We start from the raw sequence: 23,051 nt of genomic DNA, 5'->3' as shown, positions 1-23,051 counted from the left end.
TCATTACAACTTACACTCAATGACACAGACATGACAACAAATAATAAAAAAATAATAACAATTTTAAAAAAAGTCCTTTAGAAGCAGCCCAAATTTACTGCGGTGAAATGTTTGTTTCCACCCAGTTGTTATTGGCCCCATGCATTTCCCCCGTGTAAGCAAGCTATTAACTTCCCCATTCTGTTAATGGTTAGCAAGACATACACATCAACAATCTGGGTACAAACTCTAACTAGAACCACGTCAATGAAATGACGATAACTGACTTCTTGTGATGGCGAGCAGCCAATAAAACCTGTGATCCCTAAACTCATAAAATAAAAGCCATGTTTACTCCAACTGCGTGTCAGCAAGAAGGGTCAGTATCACAGTGGTAGAAATGGAAATAGAAATGTTCAACTTGGATATCAAACTGTCACAACACATTTTCCTACTTTAGAGAAAAAGATCAATATGGACTGAAAAAAAGAGAAATATATGATGCAACCTACAACACTCTCTATCCTCCTCAGCAGGGATATAACTGGAGCAAAATATCTACAAATATATAAATAAGCTTGTTTCCCAATGCTCTGACCATCTTCTTTTTTTTGGGGGGGGGGGGGATTACTAACAGCAATCATCAATCTGCCAAAAACGTCGCGATGTACAGCAGGGTCAGAGCAAGCGGCCAATCAATGCAAATCTATGCACATTTGTTTGGACAGTTCACAATTGCCAGCAGCCGAAAAAAACAACTCATAAAATAAGTCAATAAATCCATTTTAGCTGTTCAGCATCTCGGAAGATAACACGGTGTCTCTAACAATAGCAGCTCGTTCTAGGCAAGTGTGCCTCGGCCACACCCTCAATTAGATTCACACTGTATCAGAAAGCCCAACTCGTAAACACACTCCTTCGTCCACTGTGTGGCAGTTGCTGTTATTACCGGTGATAACAGCAACCTTACACCTCTCTCAGCCCCCTCCTGCTCTATCTCCTGGAGTCATCACACTGGCCTAGGCCACCCACTTGCTGTCAGCCTGCAGCACTAACCGGATACCTATTGTGAAATACGACAACATAACAAAGTGCGTTATGCAGCACCAGCAGGGCCAGAGTGCAACTCACTCCTGCCCTGAATGATCTTCAAGACGCACCGTGCGGTCAGAAAAATGACTTTTTCATATTGGTGTGCTTTTTGCGGGGCAGGTTGGTGGAGATGATGATCTTTCTCCTCACAGGCCAGTGTACATATTTCTCATCTCCTGTTTGGAAGCTTTGTTGACACACAAAAAAAATGTTAGTGGGCCATGAGGGGGAAACAGCAGACTGTGCTGCTGGGAGCTCCTCCTGCAAAATGGAGTCTTGTATTCAACCGGCGGGAGCGGGGTTGGGTGAGGGTCATCAGGGGGCAGATGGGGAGGGGGCAAGAGGGGGGAGTTGCAGTCAGGAGTTGGCTGTGAGAGCTCCAGTGTCTTTAAAATAATGAGCCATCTCCTTCTCTCCTCCCTAGCTTGGTAGCAGGAGCACACGGCACTCATGGGGGGGGGCTGAGTCAGAAGGAGAGGAGTCACAAGCAAAAGAAGAAGAAGAAGAAGAGGGGAGGCAGAAAAATTAAGGGAGGGGAGAAAGTGTAACCCGAGCCCAAACAGGAACGCAGAGTGACGTAAAGGACCTATAGAACGGTTGGTGATCACATGCATGAATGGAGGGCCGCTATGGACCACAGTTACGTGACAAGCACCAGCCTGAGAGGGTGGAGGGAGGGGGTCGACTGGACACAAACGGCAAAAACAAGACCCAAAGTGACAGAAACAGAAGAAGGTATAAGGAAAAGGAGGGAAGCCTGCTGCCTGTCTTCCATTATCCTTAATGTGGACTGTCAGAAGGCACATAGTATAATGTCAACCCCCATTTTCATTTTAGCCATTTGATTTACAATTACGTGCTTACAAAAAAAAAACAGTTGTCATTATGTAGGGGGGGGGGTTCAGTGGACAATGACCGTGATCTCTCTGTGGCCCACCCACTCGCTCAGGACCACCCATAAGCAGACAGCTTGGTGTTCTCACAGGATATACAGGATCTCTTAATTACAATAACAACCCAATCAGTCGCTAATGAGACTGGGTGGGGGTGGGGGTGGAGGAGCAGGGCCCAGACTGGAACGTACTGTACCATAGTGTCATACTGTAGACCTCTATAGGGAGAAATGTGGGCCATCCGCCTACCTTCCATGTGTATTTGACACTTAATTTGGCTGCAGGAATGAGGAGGAGGAGGAGAGTGGTGTGCAGGGGGGGTGTCAGACAAACAGAAACAGTGTTGCAGCCATGAGAGCTACACAGCAATGCAGTGTTTGGATCACTGTGCTCTTTTCTCCTTGCTTCTTCTTTATAAAACAACACTCACTGTTATTCTGTACAAACAATGCCTCCAACAACAAAACAATAAATAAATGTAAAAAAAATTCAAGCACTTTTACTCTGCTTGGCGAATGAGAGGATTTAATTTTAAGGTAAAAAAAAAAAAAAAAAAAAAAAAAACACTGATATCAGGTTTACATTCCTGTGTACGTGTGAGTGTGAGGAAGGAAAAAACTTTCCCCCCACTCACATTTACTGCCTTCTTATTACTTGGATCATATAATACGTGGTTGGATGGCTTAAAATCACAAGTACTGGCTCTTTATAAAGAGTGCAATAAAGAATTCTTCCTCAGATTTGCTGTAATTCTGCATTTCTCTCAAATAACTGTTACACGGCCGAAATTAATTCCACGTAGCTTGCAGCCATTATCTGTTCCATTCAAATGTTTTCTGCGTTTAATATAAGGCAGGATCGGCTCATCAGTTATTCAGCTCATAAATGACTCCAGTATGAACTGGTGCAATTGAGGTCATACCAACTGCTATCAACTGGCATCCCCACTATTCAGTGAGCACCCACAGCTGCAACCTCCATTATAGTGTAGCTACAATTTCAGCCAGATTCTTCTCTTATTTTTAGAGTTGCGCTCCCTGCAGAGAATTTAATATGCATCTACTAATGGTGGCTGGCTGGCACTGAGAAAGTGCATCAATGTGGCCCTCTATGGCCCGCAGAGCGGCCTGACTCGGCCTTTCGCTGTGGCAGAGGGCGGCCGCACATTAGCTTAGCGTGAAACCAGACCTGTCCGACATGGAACCAGGCGGCAGCTAACTATGGACTGTGAGAAGTTTCTCCCGCTCTGACAGCTTGGGGGCATGTTGCCCCTGATGAGGTGATCTGCTGATTATAGATTTGTCAACAGCTCAGTTGCTGAACAAACCCCGGGAGAGAGGATATGCGGCCGTGGTGCCAAGTGGACTGCCAGTGAGAAAAATGCAATTGTTTGCTGTTATTACTGTGGAAAGTCCTGAGAAGTGAAGCCAGCTCCCTGAGCACCCACTCCCAATCTGTGGCTTCTGCAGTGAAAACGGTGCTAAGAAAGTGTGTGAGAAGCATTTTGAACAACTTGTACCAACATGCACTTCCAAAACAAAGAGAGTTGAGGACCAGAATAACAGCACACGAGCCAGGGAAAGATACAGATTAACGCATTTCGCAAAGCAGAAATGGGCTAAAAGTGAAGTGTCGAGTTAAAATACATACAACTGTCAGAGGGAACAAAGAGCCAGTGGTGTGAGGAGAGAGTGTGGCCATGTGATTCATGACTGTCCTGTACTTCCACAGTTGAAGACATCAGATAAAGTTGGTGGGGAGTTGGGGGAAGAGGGAGTGTGTGGGTTGGACCACCTGTTCCTCCATTGCCTCAGCTTCCCATTGAGGAGCATGGCAAACGGAGCTGGCCCAACCTATTTATATACAACGCTGGGTCCTGTTACAGCTGTGGCAAAGGGCCAGCGTGTGGCAGATTGAAGCGGGTAGAAAAGAGCAACATGCAGGCCCTAGAACTGTCAGATGGCTCGCCAAGAGAGGAGAGAGGCCTAAATAAGATCACTCTGGTGACTTTGGCTCGCCTCCCTCTCCTTACCTTCCGGTACTGGCAGAGGAGGCATGAGGGAATGGACAAGAGGGAAGGAAAGGAAGATACGCAGGGACCGAAAACAAGAGAAAAACAAGGAATGGAGGAAGAAAAAGGTGCTGTGTCACTTGTTTATAAAAACAATGACTCACTATATTCTCGTTCGACCTTGGACTCAAGGCTGGAAGGAAGGAGGAGGTAAAAGACAGGTGCAGACGCACAGAGGAGAGAAGCACCCAGAAGAAACAGTAACATTTTGAAGATTTGCACATTTCATTTTGATAACCAATTGTCACGAATAACTGCAAGAAACAATTCATTTCTGGATTATCCAGGCCCCTGTTGGTTTAAAGATCAGTGCTATCAGTGGCTCTGATCACAGCCTCTTTGACAAATTGCCTCTTCTATGTTGCTAGGCTCTTCTTGTGCTCGCTTTTACTGAGGAATTACTCCAGCTTTCCATCTAATTAAACAGAAGACCAATGGAAAAGGAAATGAGAAAAAAAAATGTATGGGAAAGATTTGGAAGAGACACGGTGATATCTAATGAGAGCAAAGTTCAGGCTGTAGAAATAGAAACACTACAGTGTCCACGGTCCCAAACGGGGAAGGTTTGATGCACCTAAAGTATTTAAGGATCTCCTGCACGTGAATTTGGGTCTAAAATTGATCAAAAGCAGTCCGTTCTTAAAACAAACGGATTCTTCTCTGTAAGCGATACCAAATAGTGACCGAGTGGCTCCTAGTAGACGACCAACGTAACACCAAGTGAGCCCAAAAGGCCACATTCTTCAGGGGATCGGACTGCCTGGGATGTTTAGCCGAAGCTTCATTGATGTGACCAGATGGACGTCACTCAATCTGAACACGTTACTTGCAGATTATAACATGATCTTAATCACAATCCAAATGTTCGGCCCCCGTTGTGGACCCCTCTTTTTGAAAACTTCGAAAATCACCTGCTAGAAACTGCTCCCTCGAGTTTTAACCAACCGAAGCGTCAAATATTGTCTATATGGACGCAGTCTGACAGTGGAACATGTCCTACATAAACACTTTCTTTTTTTCAGTGACCTTTTTTACTCAAAAAAGAAAATAATCAGGGCTTAAAAGAACAGATGATTACAATTGATTCTGTAACCATGAGAACTTCCATCTTCTCTTTATACCTTTAGCATACTGTGGTCTTTTTCCATCGCCACGGCCAATTACAGCTAATAAGTTCCCCAACTGTAGAATTATTTGACAGCTGGTAATACACACACTTAAGCAAAAGAAAAAAAAAAGATGAGAATAAAAATCTTAAAAATTCAGGACACGCCTAACAAAACAGCTAAACCAGGTGGTGCGCCAAACAAATAAAAAGCCTGTAGGAGGGGGGTAGCATTCCTAACATAGTCAGAGCATTTTGGAACAGATAGAGGTCTATGAACCAGGAGCAGGTAATCAACTGCAGGCTTCTTCGCTGTGCTGAGGATAGAAGGCAAGTACGAAACACGCACGCACCCATCATAATCACACAGAGTGAGTAATACAAAAAACATCTGATGTTCCTTTTCATCTTCCCCTGTTAGAGAGTTGAGCAGAGTGCATCATCTTGGTGTGGTGAGCCTTGGCCCGAGAGAAAGGCAGCCAGGACTCTGTTACCCTACTTGACTTGCAGCCACGCGGCAGCAGCTGCAGGGACCGGCCCCAACCGACGCCGAGACCCACAAACCAGAGCTACACATGAGGCCGGAGGAGCTTAGCCTGTCTGATGGCTCTGCCAAATCTGCTTCTTCCACCCCATACGACTTACTTTCTTCCTCCAAATGTGCCTGCTTTTATGGGATGAACAGTGGCTAAAGGTTCCAATCCTAACCCATTTCCAGTAGTGCAAGCTCCTAAGGTGGGTTCTCGGAAGCAAAGGGAGGGAACGTATAAATTAGTTGTGATGAGATAGCTGTCCAGACGGCCGCCCGACATGCTTGCACTTCTTCTTTTCCACACTGTAGGTTTAATGTCCAGCTATAACAGTTCAGTGGAGGTATTCCCTGTGTGGTGAATGGATAAGTGAGCTTATCCCATGCATGGCAAATCCTATCGATTTGACTGGATTGCTGCATCGCTGCCAACTCCCAAGCAACAGCTGAATCCAACATTTCATGCAAGCAGAAAGAAACACAGACAGAGGAGGAAATAATTTGATTCCAACTGCCTTGAAATGAAACTCCTGTTGTTTATGTGTGCGTATACAGGAAAAATCTGTAAAGTCTGCACATGTGTGTGTTTACGAGAGACTGAGCCTATTTAGAGATGTCAGGAGATAAGAAGGCAATAAAGAAATGGGGAAAAAAAAGAAAAAAAAAAATCAAATAAAAACAGGCAGAATTTCATAGGAGAAAGTTAAGAGGCAAAGGGGCAAAAAGCCCGACGGAGGCTGAGGGGATGGAGAGCCGAGGGGCCAGGTCGGTTTAATGGCCCGTTTGTCTGCACTGCTCGACCACCAGCTCTCAGTGGCTGCTGCAGGAAAACCTCAGGTACACACACACACACACACAGACACACACACAGACACATATCCTGCCTCTGGACTTCATTCTATCCATGTCTCTCCCTCCCTTTGCCTCAGTGCTGTCGTCCATTTACCGAATCACAAAGATGCTTAAAATATCAAGAAAGAAAAAGAAAAATATCTGTTTTCATTTTCACTTGATATCAATGCACCTTAAGCAGCAGCGTGCTCTGAATATGACCAATAAAAAACAATAAACCCCCTACCCCGGTGCAGTTTGTTTTTCCACAAAAACTCTTCGGACACTCAGAGTTTCGATCACTGCCCTGCTCTGTTGGTTTTTCCGCGCAGGACATCCACGAGCTCGCTAGGCATCGCTTGGACGGATTGCTGACGTCACGTTAACATGCAAAAGGCCCCCGGCCAACAAATCACTCACTGTTATATCTGACAGACAGGTCCCTGGAGTGGAAGGTCTGTGGCCACAGCGGTATTGTAAATGACTTCCATTCATTATGCTGTCATTTAACGACATAATTCAATATGCGACCTCTTTAACTGTAACAGAATTAGGAACGTTGGATGTGGGCTCGTGAACTGGGTCCCACTCAGTCCTACGTCATTTTTCACAATGCCTTGTCATCAATCTGTTCTGTGTTTTTATCTTTTTACTCCATCTCCATTATCTCCCCCAGAAACATGCCAAAACTGATGCAGTCAACAACTATTGAGTAAAAAAAATAAATAAATAAAAAATCATCCGAACTGAGACACAACTTACTGTGTTGTCGTCACTAATGTGTGAGACTGATGCTTTTATTTTTGTCCTGTGAGCTCGCACACACACAGAAGCGAAGGCCAGACTTCACACCAGTGCATTTATCCACAAAACAATTGAAACGCACTAAACTGTGTCCATTTAAAAGCTTTTGGATTCAGGTTGCTGCATGGATCCTTATTTTTTTGTAACTTAGCAGCTCAGCTGTTTTCAGATGAGCTGAAACTACACTGGCACTATGACAGCTGCAAAGATACACGTAAAAAACTAACGCAGGACATGCAAACATGCATAAAGTGTGCAGCTAGGAATCACCTCTTCACCACAGCTCTGCGCCAATGCCATAAGAGAATATCACTGATCGCTTTGCTAAGTCACAGCCTTCAAACTTAGATCAAATATGCTCTCAATTTTGCACCAGACACCAGGAAAAATTAGAGAACTTTACCTGTATGAAAAGGATTTTCACAGCCCCACAGTAGTACAGTACATATGCTAAACCCTTCATTATCATCGTCATCAGCCTCTACAACTGTAGAATCATTAGTACTTTTATATCTACAATGATTACTCCTATTAGTTTACAGTTCTGAACAGCAGGGTGTCATGAAACACGCTCAACTTACGAGAGGTGTTCCAGATTTACAGAATTCCCTGTAAATGTGTTTTGGTGTGAAGAGAGAGACATTGATGGTTTCGTTATAACATGCATGATTTCCAAGGACGGCATAAATTGCTCTCGCTCCTGAGATGTATAAGGTAAGTAACAGTTGACAGTTAATTTTAAAAGCCCCAATAAAGTATCCAAAGTGTTTTCCTTTCCTTCATTGGAAGACTATATTTGCTGCTTAAGACGTTCTCGTGAAACCTGCCAGATTCTCGCTCTGGTCTCATGGCCGCAGCGAATGAAGCTGTGCAGAGGTCCACTGGACAGTACAGCGGGCACAAGAACGAAAGGAAAATTAAAGATGCAGTAGGTGGCGTAGGGTTAGATGGCGCCTCGCGGCGTGTCAATGCAGAAGCGTGCCGTTTTGCCGGAGGTGAACAACACTGCGGTCTCTGGAAGGACGCGTGCAGTTAGTAAACACTTATGCAAAATTTATGAGTAAATCACTGATTCTACACACAAGACAGACTGCAGCTAAACAAACAATCAAGAGTTAAGTTAGAGTAGCACAGAGGTGAGCTGTGCGGTACGACTCTACCTCTCAGCAGTTATTGATAGACTGCAGATGCATTAGTCACACTTACTACAGGATGCAGACTGAATGGCACGAGGCCCGATTCGATTACAGGTGGCCAGATTTATTCTGGAAAACAATCAAGGCAAACTGATTGTTTACAGCGGATGACCATCTTGAGGTTGAAAGAGGGACATTTAGCACAGAAATAGCATATAAACCAAGAAAATAAATCAGACTAACACAATATAGACTTTATAAGAAAAATAAAATAAAAAATGAGTGCATAAATGAGTTAAAACACAGTGAGAAGTGTTTTAAACAGGGGAGGTGTGGAGAGCACTGTATATACTGCCAGCACAGCTAGTGCCATCACCATAGTAACCCATTTGAGGCGAGTTCATCAGGACAAAAAACAGAGCCCCCTCCACCCCCAACCAAACACACCTCATCACTGAACACATCACGCACCAAAGCATAAAAAGGAGACACAAACAAATAAAGGCATACATTGTCAGCAAATACATAATGGGGGGGGGGGGGGTTCGGTTCGTGGGACTTTGTGCTTTTTATCACGACATGCAGATGGACGTTTAGCCTCACTCAGGCCTGGATGGAGCGAGCAGGCTTAATAAGCAAGAAGAAAACAGAAACCACGATGGGGGGAGAGGTGTCAAATAGATGGCTTTCACACATTGAAGAGGTTTGGAAAAAAAAAAAAAGTGAGTTTCCCACACCTTAAAGGCAGATTAGCAGGTGTGAACGTGTGTGTGTGTGTGTGTGTGTGTGTGTGTGTGTGTGTGTGTGTGTGGAGGACGAGTCAGCAGGCTCAGAGCATCTGCAGTGTGAAAGAAAAACAAATCTGTGGATGACAGTGAACCCTCTTACCCCTGAACGTAAAAGCACACGAAGGGGTGGGAGGGTGAGCAATGGATCCAGGAAGATACAAAGCGCCAGCATTAACAGGGAGGAGAGAAAACTGAGAAAAGTCTCATAAGGCGCGGACCCAGGAGGGACAGAGGGAGTCGAGTGTAAACAAAATAACTAACTCCCTGCTGAATGCACCGCTCCCGATACGGCCCAAAAATTTGAGGGGAAAACTCGCTTGCCGACTTAATCACAAACTTTAGATACAAAAACACTTGTAAGGCGTCACATGGAACTGCATTCCAGCAGCCTGCGGAATTTCATACTTGGCAGGAATCTACAAATGTGTCTGAAGACAAGACAATAAAACCCCCATACAGCCAATCACACTGAAAGAAGCGTTGAATTCCAGGGTCACACCGAATTGTTGAAAGAAAAAAACACAGAAAAAATGCTCCAGTCCTTTCTCCTTTTGTTTCTTTACCATCAGATGCCTTTGGTATGAAACAACAAGGTGATGTTTTAAGCCTGATTTATGCTTCAGACGCAAAGCCTCTGACGCTCGGACGCAGAGCCTCTGCGAGCGTCAAAATCTTGACCACTCCCCCACGCAGAGGCTCTGCGCGCGTTGTCGTGCACCTAATAAAAATCCTGACTACACGACAGACGCACGCAGACCACCAACGGAAGTGCGCAGACAAAAGCAGCTGTGATTGGTCCTCGGTGTGCCTTTCCGGTTGTCTGTGTGGCTTCCTCCTTTGCATTTTCGCCAACTCCAATAAAAGAAGCTGTTCTTCTTCGATGTCGAGCAACTCCAGATCCATATCTTGCATACACTTTTTTTTTTTGAAAGATAAACACTTCCGCCGGCGCCACCGAAATTCTCGCGAGGGGAAACTGCTGTGCGTCCCGAGAAATTCCAGACCGAGGTTGCAGAACCATAACATGAAAAGTGGTTCGCGACCAGAGCAAAGCAACACGTCAAGACGATAGACGCAGAAGTATAATCCGCCCTTTATTCTGATGAACGGATTCATTCATTTTGTCTTTAATAAAAAACAAATCATTCAGCCAACAAGTTGTACAGTTAAGATGAGAGGGAGGGGGGGGGGGGGGGGGGGGGGGGGGGGAGGCACAAGAGTTAGTTTGGAGCCTTGTGATGTGCAAACTACTTCGACATTTACTATGAGCTAATGTCCATGATTGATTTCATCACATCCATCATCTAAAGCCAACATTCCATTTTTTTATAGCTCAAATCTGTCCATCGCTTGGCGCAGTGATCAGCATTATAACTCCGTGTGTGTGTGTGTGTGTGTGTGTGTGTGTGTGTGTGTGTGTGTGCAGTTACAATTAACAGCTGGGCTGTTTGTCAAATGGCCACTTCTCAGTCATATGACAGTCCTCAAAATAAATTTAACCCATCAGGTTCAGTTAGGCAGCCGCTGGAGCCCAACACATGCACCCAGTGCCCTTTGACACATGGACACATGATCCAGACACAAAGGGGGGCTTTCGTTTGTGCAAAGTTGGGTACATGCGGCACACTTTAAAACAATGTAGACGAGGTTTTGGCGAGTCAATATGAAGGATCTTATGCTTCTGAAATCCATCAACTTGAAACTGAAAAGGCAACAACAAGTGTTCCAACACGTGAAGGAGCCTTCATGGTCCAGCTGATACAAAAACTTTTAGTCTTTCTACATGTCAACAAATCCTCTAGTACTTTGGAAAATGGAAAGAAATTAATCGACGCGTCGCCAACCTTCAAAGTTTGTTCCTATAGCGATGGACACGCGCCAAATGACAAACTCAAAAAGGTCCAAAAGTCCATCCACTGGACACTCCCCGTGTGTTGTTTCAAGCCTCTGCCACGTCTTTTCAGCGGCCTTGTTCGATTGAACAGGAAGCTGTTCGCTCGCCTCTCCTTTTGAGACGCAAACTCGAACAAATGCAAACTCGCGGCAGCCAGAAGGGCGACCCTGAGACGTCTGCAGGATCAGCGCTGAACAAAGACCGACACGTCGACCGCTTGAGGTGAAATCCTCAAATTCCGAACTTTGATAACCAGAGCCCAGATACAGACTCCCGTAACCTGGAAACATCGTTAAAAAAGGTTCTACGTCTAGAGACTTGTTGACATAAAAAGTTTGCTTTGCACAAAACATGCGTCACGCTCTCTCGTGTTGGGCTTTAACCTATTTGAAATACCAAGATTTCCAATGTTCTGATCAGTTCGGCCTCCTGGAGAGTCTGTTTGCTTCATAAACCGCGAATAAACACTCAGCAGGAGGTGAAAATTAGTCATAAAAAAGGCTAAAAGATGACAAGGACAGGCCCCGTCTCTGCCAACAGATTACCCAAAATCAACCTCTGCTGATCCCGGCATTACAGGGCCGGCTCTGTTGGATTTTATAGCATGAAGTCACCGATGGTTAAAACAGGGCAGATCCAAACAGCAACACAGGCTATCAAATCAGATTGTTGTAGCATGGCGTAACGGCACTCTTTTTGTTCCTCTGTGTGTGTGTGTGTGTGTGTTTAATGCACCCCATGCTTCCCCCTCCCCATTAGACCACATTTCTGTGCCGTAAGCAGAAGTTTACATAAACAGCTACAGTCCTCTATCTAGGAATATGAGTCAGAGAGGAGAGCATTATCAAAGCTCTGCGAGGAGGAGATAAAATTAACGCAACACTTTTCAAATTCGAAAGAAGCCCAGCCTGTCGTGCATCTCAGTCGGATGCAGGACAGCGCGTCTGGTTCTTATCTCATCAAAGAGAAACTCTGGTGTGGTTTTTAAAACTTTTCCTCCGCATCTTTCACAGATCACAGAGCTGCGACCTGACCATTTCCCAGTCACGCAGCGGTTTGCCATAACATTAGGACGGCTTGTTAATTCGGATAGATTGGAAATCAATCGTTGTAACTGACCGGTTTTTCACCAGTGCGCTTGTTGAGCTCATGTGCTTTGTACATTTAGGATTTTAATCTGGATTGTGGTCTGTGGATTCAGTGTCTAACATTCAACAAAATGGAGGCAACGTCATGGATTTTGACTGTGTCCGAATGTGTGCGCGCCTACAAATAAGCTTTCAATAGCATGTCAGTGTCAACACCCAGCTATTTGGGCTGTATTTTTTCCTGTGGAAACCTTTCCAGATGTATTATCAACTGTAAAGACAAAACACTTCCACTTCTGTTGAAAGCAGCCAAAGCTAAACACGCTACAGGTCAGGCTGATCAGGGGGTGAAATATTGGAATAGAAAGGAGGGGACCTCGACTGGCACATTCAGTCCTGAAATTATTGTAGACGCAAACAATTGTGATTAATGGCGCCACTGTGTTCTCCCTTTTTGTACCATTTTCAAGTAATAAGACAAATAATAGTTTGATACCACTTTTAGCCTTTGCAAAACAACAGTATCGGGTAAATGTGAGGCGGATAGTAACCTGGAACTGCAGCTGCCTTTCTACATTTGAGCAGTTTTATGAGGTATTGCATCTGTAGTTTTTTTTCTTTTCTTTAAATTAGTAGTATTAGTGCCTTTGATCGATACCTTTTTTTTTGCTGCAAATCCAACAAATCCCCACCTCCAAATTACCAGACTCTTTTGTCGAAACAACGTGCCCCCCAGCAGTGCTACAGCGTTCCACTTTGAAACTCAATCCCTCAACTTATTGTTCGAAAATGCTCAATGGAATAAGGTCGTTTAAAATCCGAAATTGAGCACATTGAGATTCACAGCATGTGGTGCCGACTCTTGACTTTCTGGTGTATAAAAAAAAATAAATAAATAAAAATAAAAATCAGTGGAAATATGTGGTGGAAATGTGGTCATTTATCGGCTGTTTTTAAAGCAGGTGAAGGAAAACTGATGAATCAATCAAGTCAAATTATCGCTGCAAGATCAACTACATCCCATTATGAACTTACACATGAACACAAATGCAAAGATGTGGGGGAGAAAGAAAAAAAAACTCACTGGCAAGTAAGTAGAAGTTGAAACAGATACTCAGAAAGATAAGAGCAGAGGAGGAAGCACTTAGGAAAACCACCCTAACAGTTAATTTCCTTTAGCAGTATAATAATGCCTTCCTGGCCAACATGCGGAAGGTAATACACAGCTGGTGGAGCCATGACCTCCATTGTCTGCCGTCAATGTGAACAAGGACTGCCCAAATATACAATTGCAGTTTACAATCAGCAGCCAGGTTGCCTTGTGAAGCCCTGATCCAGCGTGCGGCCTATTACAGAACACAGGCCAGGATGTTCCGATAGCAAAGCATCAAAAAGTGATTTGTTGTCCGAAACTAAAGCAACTCCACCACAGAAGTGCACCCTTTCTGGATGTTCACAACCCTGGAATGGTTAACACTGAAATATACTACAGATCGCATGTAGCATTAGTGCCAAGCTTCTCAGCGTAATTGTTTTCTTTTCTTAGAAAAGTCATTTTTGGGGAGCTACAGTGAGCGTCAAAGATGTGTTAATCTGCACGGTGTAACCGGATGTCTTGAACTTTAAAATATCTGCACTGACTTTTTAAGTCATTTTTTTCGAGAAGGAATTATTTCGTGTTGACCCTCTTACGTGTGCAAAGATAATCATAATGACGTGTCCCGACAAATATATCTGCTTGGCACTGTGTCACTTTTTCGCATGCATAAGAATATCTTTTAGCGCATTAGCCAATTTGATTTATCGTTTGTTCGGTGGGCCGAGGGGCCTCTAGGGGGAATGCCGGCTAGCCCTAAAGGAGAGCCGGCCTCTGGGCCTGAAGCCGCAGTACACGCTGTTCTCCACCTCCTCTGGACACACACAGTCACACACAAAAACTTACATTGCCCGGAAGTGGGCCGGGCAGGAGCTCAAAGATGAGATCCTGTAGACAAGCTCAGATTGGCCAGGGCGCACACACACACACACACACACACACACACACACACAGGGCCACTTCAAAGACATTCCACAACATGCACAGCATTGTCGGAAAATGCCAATGCGCACTTGAGTGAAGAGTGCCGGAGAATCCAAATGGGCTACAGACAAACGCTCACACAAACGGAGGGCCTGATCGCCCTGATCTTAGAACTCCACACGTTTGTCGTCCCCCCAGCAGAGTTAGCAGAACAACTATTCAACCACTCAGAAATAAATGACACTGCTCTGGACATTTAACTCCAACTATCAGAGCTGAACATTTGTGAGGCGATCCGTGTGGCAAGAGCAGGTTAGAGCAGCACACATACCGGGGAAAACGTTTACGATAATGAACGCATACATGCCACTAACAGAGCTGTGCTCCCAAGCTTTCAGAGGAGGGGGGGGGGGGCTCCCAGTTGCACAACTTGTTTTTCAGGAGTTTCACCAGGAGACAGCTCAGTGGTTACTTCAGAAAACTATTTGCAGATAACTGTGGCTGCGATAGCAGTCCATTCAAAATCAGCAGCCTGTAAAGGCAACTTTATTCCGTTCTCAGCTGCCTCTCTTTGCTTATCAATACTGCCTCTCCCTTTTCCCACGACCGAGATGGAGTTGTCTGGCTGCGTGTGGGTTCAGAAGGAAATATTCTAAGTATTTTTGTTGTTGCCCCCACCCCCACTCATGCCGTAAACATCTCATAAGTTCCAAATATGGTCACTTTCCAGCGAGCTCACGAGCCATGTACCCCACTCACCGGGAAACCCGACAGGAGCGAGGACAAAAAACAAAGAAAGGAGGGGTACCAGCAGCTCCGTCTGCATACATGACCTGTGTAAAGTAGCCAGATCCTTTCCTCTGAACCTAGCTACGGGAAACCACTTTTAAAGATTACAACCGAGAGAAAGCGGGCGCAAACAGGAGTGGCTTCAGCTACAGATCTGTAGAACTTTTACTACAGATTTCAGCTGTTGTAAAAGTTCACTGCGCAACAGGTATCTGATGAACCACAGCCGAGGAGATCCACTATTTTCTATGGCATGCACTGATTGCTACCCCCTCTAAAAGCTGTTATTCCTCAGCTATTTCTTTTAGCGCAGCATCTCTCTTTGGATTCAACGAGTCACGTTGAGCTCATCTGGCGTCCATCTGCACTGTAACGGCGCCCAACCTGTCCTTTCGTGCTACCTTCTTTCAGGGCGGTGAGGAGACGTAGGTCGTAGCAGGAGTTCCACTGCGTGATGATCGCCCTACACTTCCGACAGGGTCAGAAAAAGGTGTCTCTCGCTACCTTTGGTCACAACGACGGCCTTTGAACCTCCCTCACTGTCCGTTTTAAGTAACGATCAAAGACGCCACCACATCATCTTTAACGTGTAAAGGCCGAGAGTGCGCCTGGCTTTAGATGATTTCAAACCGGTGTACCGGTGTTGCTCTCGAGCACTGAGACACTTTTGCAACACGCTGCACGAAACACTGAAAACAAATGTCACAAGGAGACATGTAGGCCAAAGGTTAACCCACTGACAAACAATTCAAACCGATTCTAGAGCAGTTCTCGTCACAAAGCTCGAACAATTAAGCTTTGCATTGAGACTTTCCTCCTTTCAAAGTAAGAAAGCACTACACCTGTAGCTCATTACAACAGCAGATGACACATGTACAACAAACCCAATGTCAAATTAGACCATTAAAGGGGGGAAAAAAGCTTTAGATTTATTCATTTCCTTGTGACATGTCAAAAAACGACTGCTCATACACCTGACTCTAATAGAAAAAAGAAAAAAGAAAGAACTAAGAGTTTAATGTGCGTTTCCTCCTGCCCTTCATCTCAGCAGCAGCTTGCAGTAAACTATTCCGCCTGAAAGTAAAACTCCCTGCTGCAAATGATCACTCCACTGATATCATTACCCAGACGGGGTCATTAGATGATGCGGAGCGGGATCATTATCTCGGAAACTCTCAATCTCTCTGACAACGCAACGCGGTGCCGCTTAGTTTACACGCAGATAACTCATTGATAAAAAATAAAATAAAAAAAATAAAAAAACAGAAAAAAAACACCGCAAAGCAAGAGGCGTCCACCAGAGAGGAAGACGCCCTCACTTGGTGTGATCTGGAGCTAAAGAGCAGCGCGAGCTAATCCACCACCCAAGATGAGACTCCTTAAAGAGTCCAACGGCTAATTTGTTTACATTTAAGCTGCAGTAGTACAGCGTGCGTAGCCACGAGAGGCCTGGCTCTCGCGCACGGGGGGGGGACAATCCCGCTGCTCCCAGTTTCGGCCCGCTGCAGCAGACCCTCCCAGTCGGGAACGGAGACTAATCTGGCCCTGGGGCTCGCGCGTCGAGGACAGGCCGCCGACATATGCACGAGTCGGCTCGAGGGGGCGGGGACACAGAGAAACGCCAATTATCACCGCGCAGCCGCAACAGCTGAAATTTGTGAGCCTCGCAATTAGACCTGTGCACGAGTCTGAGCATGCGCGAAGATGTGGGCGAGAGTCTCGTGACAGGAAAAAAACAATAAATAATCGTCCTTTTTTTGCGTCGTTCCGGACAATATTTTAGCTGTTTTTGTAACCACAAAACTATTTTACAACTTATTATCACTCGCACGGTAGCCTAATTGGCAGCGTCCACATAAAGCTCTTTTGCATTTTTTTGTTTGTTTCTCTCACTCTTTGAGGTGCTTTACTACAAACCTCACAGAAAATGAACACATGTATCATCAAGTATCTGAACTTAGACAATTTAAAAAAAAATGTGCCTCCTAGGCTAAGTGTTAGTTGGGAGGTGCTGTGTGTGGTGCCACTGGTTTGAAAAGGTAAAAAAAAATATGAATGAACAAATACTTACTTTCTCCGTTTATTAGTCCACACTGGCAAATGACGCAGGTACAGATGAGAAAAAACACCACTTGTGCTCGCAGCTTTAACGTCCACCGCCTCATTTTGACTGAAGCTGTGCCCCTCACTTCAGGCGTTTCAAAAAGTCAAATCTCGAGGGAGTAATGTGTATCTCAGAGTGGATTTCCAAAGGAAAATAATAATAATTAGTTAAAAAAATTAAAAAAAAAAAAAAACAGCTCAAGGTCCAATCAAGCCAGTTGATTTAAGGCTGCCCCTCCATCCAGTATTCCGGGAGGAGGGGGTAGTAAATTTCTGATTATTCCCCCCTCCCTCCCAGCCAAGTTTGTGATGTCTGCGAGTCCTGGAGAAAAAAATATATATAAAAAAAAAAAATTAAAAGAAAAGCAGGACACTAAATAACGTGATCTTGGGTTCTGGCCACACATGTGCGTGTAAAAATCTTCATTTTCCATAAATGAAGGCGACAGTCCGTGTTCATCTGTTTGGTTCCGGTGCTCCGCCTCATCAAAAGAAAATGATTACTAATATCCCAGGATTTGGGAAGCTACTCTGGAGGTCCGCTTGCCAGGTCCACCGAGCACATTTCTCGGCAATGCACAGCTCCGGAGACAGAGGTTAAAGAAACTAACTGTTTGTCTTTTGCACAGCGTTAAAGGAAAAAAAAAAAAAAAACTACCACGACGGTATTTTCCTCTGCAGACACGAGCTGAAAGTTGGTAGGGTTTGGGCTCTGTCGTGTGGAGTCTCTGCAGTCTTTTATATCACCACCGCTTCTTCTGTCTTCTCATGAGCTCACCCCTTTTTAAGACCGATGGGAGCACATCCCAGGAAACTCCCCGGCAGGAAAAACGTGCAGCTCCCCCCCAACACACACACACACGCGCGCAACACCACGACCTTCCTCTGAACTCCTTCACCCCCGCTGACCACCACGACGCAAAAAAACGAACGAACACCCAAAAAAAAACGGCAGAAAGAAAGAAAGCGGGGACGGCAAACTTATTCGGTAAATGCCACTTGTTTATCAGAGACCTTGAGTAGGGAGGGGGTTGGGAGGGAGGGAATGGGGGGAGAAAATGAGGAGAAAAATAAAAGAAGAGACCGAACGATTTCGCTGTCCAACCTGTGAAGTGAGAAAACTCCACTACCACCACCACGCCGCCCGTTGCTTTTCTCAGATTAACGTGAGCTGACTGAGGGGGTGGGGGGGTGGGTGAGGGGTGGGGGCGGCTAACGTTAGCAGGCTAATCCAAAACAAACGGGGTTTCAGCGTCGGCGATAAGAGTTGGGAATTAAAAAAAACCGCACGCACGCAAAAGTGAGCATCCCGACACTGGTAGTCAGAAAAAGACGAGGCGAGCGCGCGTAAAAAGACTTAAAAAGACGGGTCAAGTGCGAAAACTTGGATTCCCGTTCCGTTTAGCGATCGCTCTCCCTCAGGTTCCCCCTTTCCGTCTCTCTTTCTGCGAGTCTCTCCACCAGTAAACAAGTCCTGCCAGTCACCTCAGCTGGGCCACACATGGTCTGCGGGAAAACACGGCGCGCTCCAGCCGTCCGCCCCTTCTCCGGATCCGGAGCGTCTGAGGCAGCGCGGGACGCGGTGAGGGTGGGGGCGGGATGAGAGCCCTGCAACACCTTTTCCAAACCGGAGCACGTCAAGAGTCAAGAAAATATTTCCACTAATGAATAATATCTGCTAATTGTTTTTTTCTGTTGTTATTTTTGTTAACACTAAACAGATATTTGTGTGTGTTTTTTGACGCGAACAGCACTGAGGTGGTTAACCAGCTTAAGGAACGCTACTCACTTATGTCTATTTTTTCATTTTATGTTCACCTGAAATGTCAGGAGATATTACACAATGCCCATTATCAGTTCGCATCAACCCAGTTCACAAAAACACAGGGTTTATTGTCGTACGTGGTAAAGAAAAGCGGATAATCCTCCATATTTGAGGACTTAAAAGATGATATTTTGGGGAGTTTTTTGCTCAAAACGTGACCGAGCTGAGTTTACAAAGTTAATCTACTTATTTTAAATGGTTTCTTTATGTATAATACATTTTTTTTGTTATTTAGATCATCACCATAAAAGAAAACAATAATTCTGTTGGTGATGACAAATGAAAAACCACCACCCATGAAGCACATTGGTGCAAGTTTTATTTCTTTTTTCTAACCAAAACCACATTATAAAAGTCATGACTTTTTGCAAAGATCCAGTTCAATTTGATAAAGCTGAAAAAAAAAAACTGCCGTTTGTGTTGTCTGTCCGTGTCACCATTAAAGATGACAGAAAACAAATCTAAAACACTGTCGCACCAGGAGATGTGCTCTGCAAACAGGTCATTTTGACTCTTTACCACAGCGCCACTCTCATATGATGAAAGCATTGTCTTGCTGAAATAAGCAAGGCTCTGCCTGAATATGACATTGCACATCTGCACCTCTGTGCCACAAAGACTGCTGACCTTTAAATTGTGCACCGATAACAAGCTGGACCTGTTTAGGCTGTCGATGTTTTTTTCATGATTTTTGGTTCCTCCATTTGATATGATCTGCAGATTCTACGCATTTGAGGATGCAGAAACAAACTGTGTAACCTGACGGCTGTTTTCTGAAGTGTTCCAGAAGACCACGAATCGCATTTGCTTTCAAAGGAGTGAAGGGCTGAAGGGCTTGGAAATCACAGCCGTTCAGGACTGGCTTTCAAGCCTCGTTGCTGAGATAAAGACTTTGTTTTTCTAATCCTCTGAACCGTTTGATATTATACACGGCACAAGATTATATCATACAATATCATATTCGCAAATTTATGGCAGTGCATCACAAAACTTTGTTGCCTCTGGCCCAACATTGTGAAACATGCTGCTGGCTTTAAATTCAAGAACATTTGAGTAAAAAGGGCAATAACGTTTCTCAATTTCCTCATTTGACGCTCTGTTTTTGACTTTTTAAAAACAATGAATAAATCCAGGGTTTATGTGATTCGACAATGACTGGATTTATGTTTTTGTTTCAGTTGTACACAGCATCACAACCCTTTTGGAAATAATGTTGTTCAGTTGGTTGATCCCACACTTATCAGTGGACATGTGCATGCAGAATAGACATGGCTGCTTTGAAGAAAAAAGAAGATGCTGAGCCTTTTCGTATCAAACCCATTGACAGTGAAAATATTGCATTTATTAAAGCCTCAGTCGAGACATACACTCTCTAACACAGGCCAAAAGCAGCTGGAAACAACTGATCACGGGATCAGATGAACCGGAACTTAGAACCGTTGTGCAGTGTTCAACTATTCTAGTTTCTTACATTTTCCTTGTCACATTGTTATGGATCAATGAGATTGTGAGTTAAACAAAGCCTCCTTGTGTCATTGAGAAGTGTAAACATTACACACTTCTTTGGCCCTGCAACCAGAGAGTGAAATACCTGCCTGCAGTGAGGAAGGTACACATAGTTCCCTCAGATTTGCATGGCAAATATCCTCACAATGAAACCTGCCCTGTTGATGGAACCTTACTCCAAACAAAACCTGGGAGGTTTTCCTGCCAATGCACACAGGACAGCTGAATCCTGCCACCTGAGACGATTGGCTCAGAAAGAAAGAATGAATAGACTATCTATGGAATAAAGGTGGAGTCTGTGTGCTTAGATGGGTACATTCTCAGCTAAGAGCTTGTGCAGCAGGCTTGTTGTTAATCTGAGGAATGTTGTTACCCAGTGAACAGAGTAAATGAGGTTTTAGTGAGATTAAATGTCACAGGTCTGAAGGACTAAGGCTTGTGGAATCTAGTCAAAACAGATCTCTTTGTGGTAGTCACGCTGTCTGACGCCAACTGGAGGCGCGCACGCATACCTCGCCCCCTCCCTTCTCACACTTGTCCCACTTCCTCTCAGGTGCTGTTCGTAATACCACTTTCTTTCCTTTTTCTGTGGGAGTGGAGGAGGTTGAGTGAATGGCCTTTTATCCCACTAACCTACCTACAGTTCTGTTATATGAGTGTATACATGCAGCACTTGCGTGGCACTCCAGCCCCTTTCCTGCTCTGTTGTAGTATGGCTTCATTTCAGTAGGTGGCACCAAAAATAACAGTCAATTCACTTAATCCAAATGTCAAACAGGGACAAAGGGATACAATGTTGAGGATAAATAGGATTAAACTTGACCAAAGAGGCTAGTGAGGGGAGTTTTGCACTCTGTCCGATGGATATAAAGTGGTTTTGTCAGCGTTATGCCAGCGTAGGAGTTCTTCAGCTTTATAATAATGGTTGCAAATGAAGAATTTTAAATCATCTGTGGGTTTTTGAAATTCTTTAGCACCTCATCTTTATCAAAACACTTGCAAAAGTAGTGTTGTCCCGCTGGATGTTGAGGAGGAAGTATCAAATGTGCCTGTTTTCATTTTTTTCATAGTTTAATTTCTTCCTCAAAACAGAACACAAACATTGTTGTCAGCAGTGGTGTGACATGCTTCCACCGGGATCTGTTTTGGTCACACACAAAAAAAAAAATGTGTTGCAAGTGTCAACAGTTCAAATGTTGTTCTCGGTCAGACAGACTATTCCCTCTCAAAGTCAAAACGGAAAAAAGAGAAGCGGGTCGCCCCAGTGGAGGTTCAACGTAAAAAGGCACAAACTTTGGTGATCTCAGAGCCTGCATCTTCTTGAAAGCTTAGACGTTGTTTTTACAAGCACGATGATGACGATCAATCAATTGTCTGCTTATCACTTGATGGCGTGAGCCCGTCTCTAAATAGTCAAGTGATCCATTACTTTCACTCCTAATACTAATGCTTCCTTTTTTTTTTAGAAACTTTTAGACTTTTTTAGATCTTTCAAATAACAGTCTGATTAACACTGTGGAAGTGAGGTTGGTACTCTAAATTTGACAATGACGTAGACAGAGAAGCTCTCGTGTTTCCATTGTGGCTCTTCATAAGTATCTGGTGCATTGCATAGTTTGATCACAGTGACTTACACTAAGTTGTGAACACCAGTGGAAATGTAGGTGTGCGTCTGTCACTTTGGGGTGCAGAAGACTTTCATTTCTCACCGGTTTGTTGAAATGAGGTACATGTCAAATTTAACATTGTGGCTCCTTTCTTATACAGGTCCAAATGACTCATCTGTTTGGTACCAGCAGAGTGTGTCAGTCATCACCACACACATATAGATATGTTAACTGCAGATGCATAGATTTGCATTCTCCTCCTGCCTCACATCATAAACCTCTGCAGCACTTACACACACTCACACAGATGCAGAAAGCAAAGCAGACTTCCTCTCATCCCCTCTGCAGCCGCCTCTGCTGCAGCATGTAAACAGAGGGATTAATCCATTTGGATGAAGTATTTTTCCTTTTTGTCAGTGTGGAAGGCTCAGTAATTAACTGCCAAGGGAGTCAGTAAGAAAGAGCCTCTGCTTAATGTTTATGTATGAGGGCACCTGTGTGTATGTGCGTGTGATGGGCTCATGACCCCCTCCACCAAGGAGGCATGAGCTTAAAGAGACAAAACACTCCTAGATTATCCTCTTCAACCAGCTCCCTGTGTGGTTGATTTATACTTTTTGGTGCTCTCTGTTGCTGCACTTCAGGCCCTGTGGTCTACAGCTAGGAAAAACAACCGGACCTCTCACCATCTGATGTCCTTGTTGTCTCTGTCACACAGGCACAATGTAATCACATATATGGCACAAGTCAGAGGGGATACATCCTTTTCCTTCTGCACAGAGGAGCTGAATTTCCATCACTTGTTTTGGCACAGGGCACCAAATTATGTTCAACATGATTTATGTCACTGCATACACGTCGTCATCTGAGATAAAAGGGAAGTTCAGTGTTTTGGTCCTGCTTTTGAAAATCCCGTCTCAGATTTCCATATCGTCCTAATGTTCTGAGGTTCAGATGGATCTGTAGTAAACAGTCGTTATGGTCTTACTGT

General features: G+C 44.5%; 1 protein-coding gene across 1 annotated transcript in view; it reads right to left on the bottom strand.

The window, feature by feature from the left end:
* The window catches only part of insrb (insulin receptor b), a 78,541-nt gene extending 59,928 nt beyond the window's left edge, over window positions 1-18,613 (bottom strand). Inside the window, exon 1 of the mRNA XM_075485384.1 lies at window positions 17,091-18,613. Within this exon, the coding sequence (XP_075341499.1) occupies window positions 17,091-17,184 (94 nt within the window). The 5' untranslated portion in view covers window positions 17,185-18,613. The remainder of the gene's footprint in view (window positions 1-17,090) is intronic.
* Window positions 18,614-23,051: the final 4,438 nt, after the last annotated feature.

Source organism: Odontesthes bonariensis, chromosome 15 (assembly GCF_027942865.1).
Source record: "Odontesthes bonariensis isolate fOdoBon6 chromosome 15, fOdoBon6.hap1, whole genome shotgun sequence".
In the NCBI taxonomy this organism is placed as follows: Eukaryota; Metazoa; Chordata; class Actinopteri; order Atheriniformes; family Atherinopsidae; genus Odontesthes; species Odontesthes bonariensis.
This window is presented reverse-complemented; position numbering and strand designations above follow the sequence as displayed.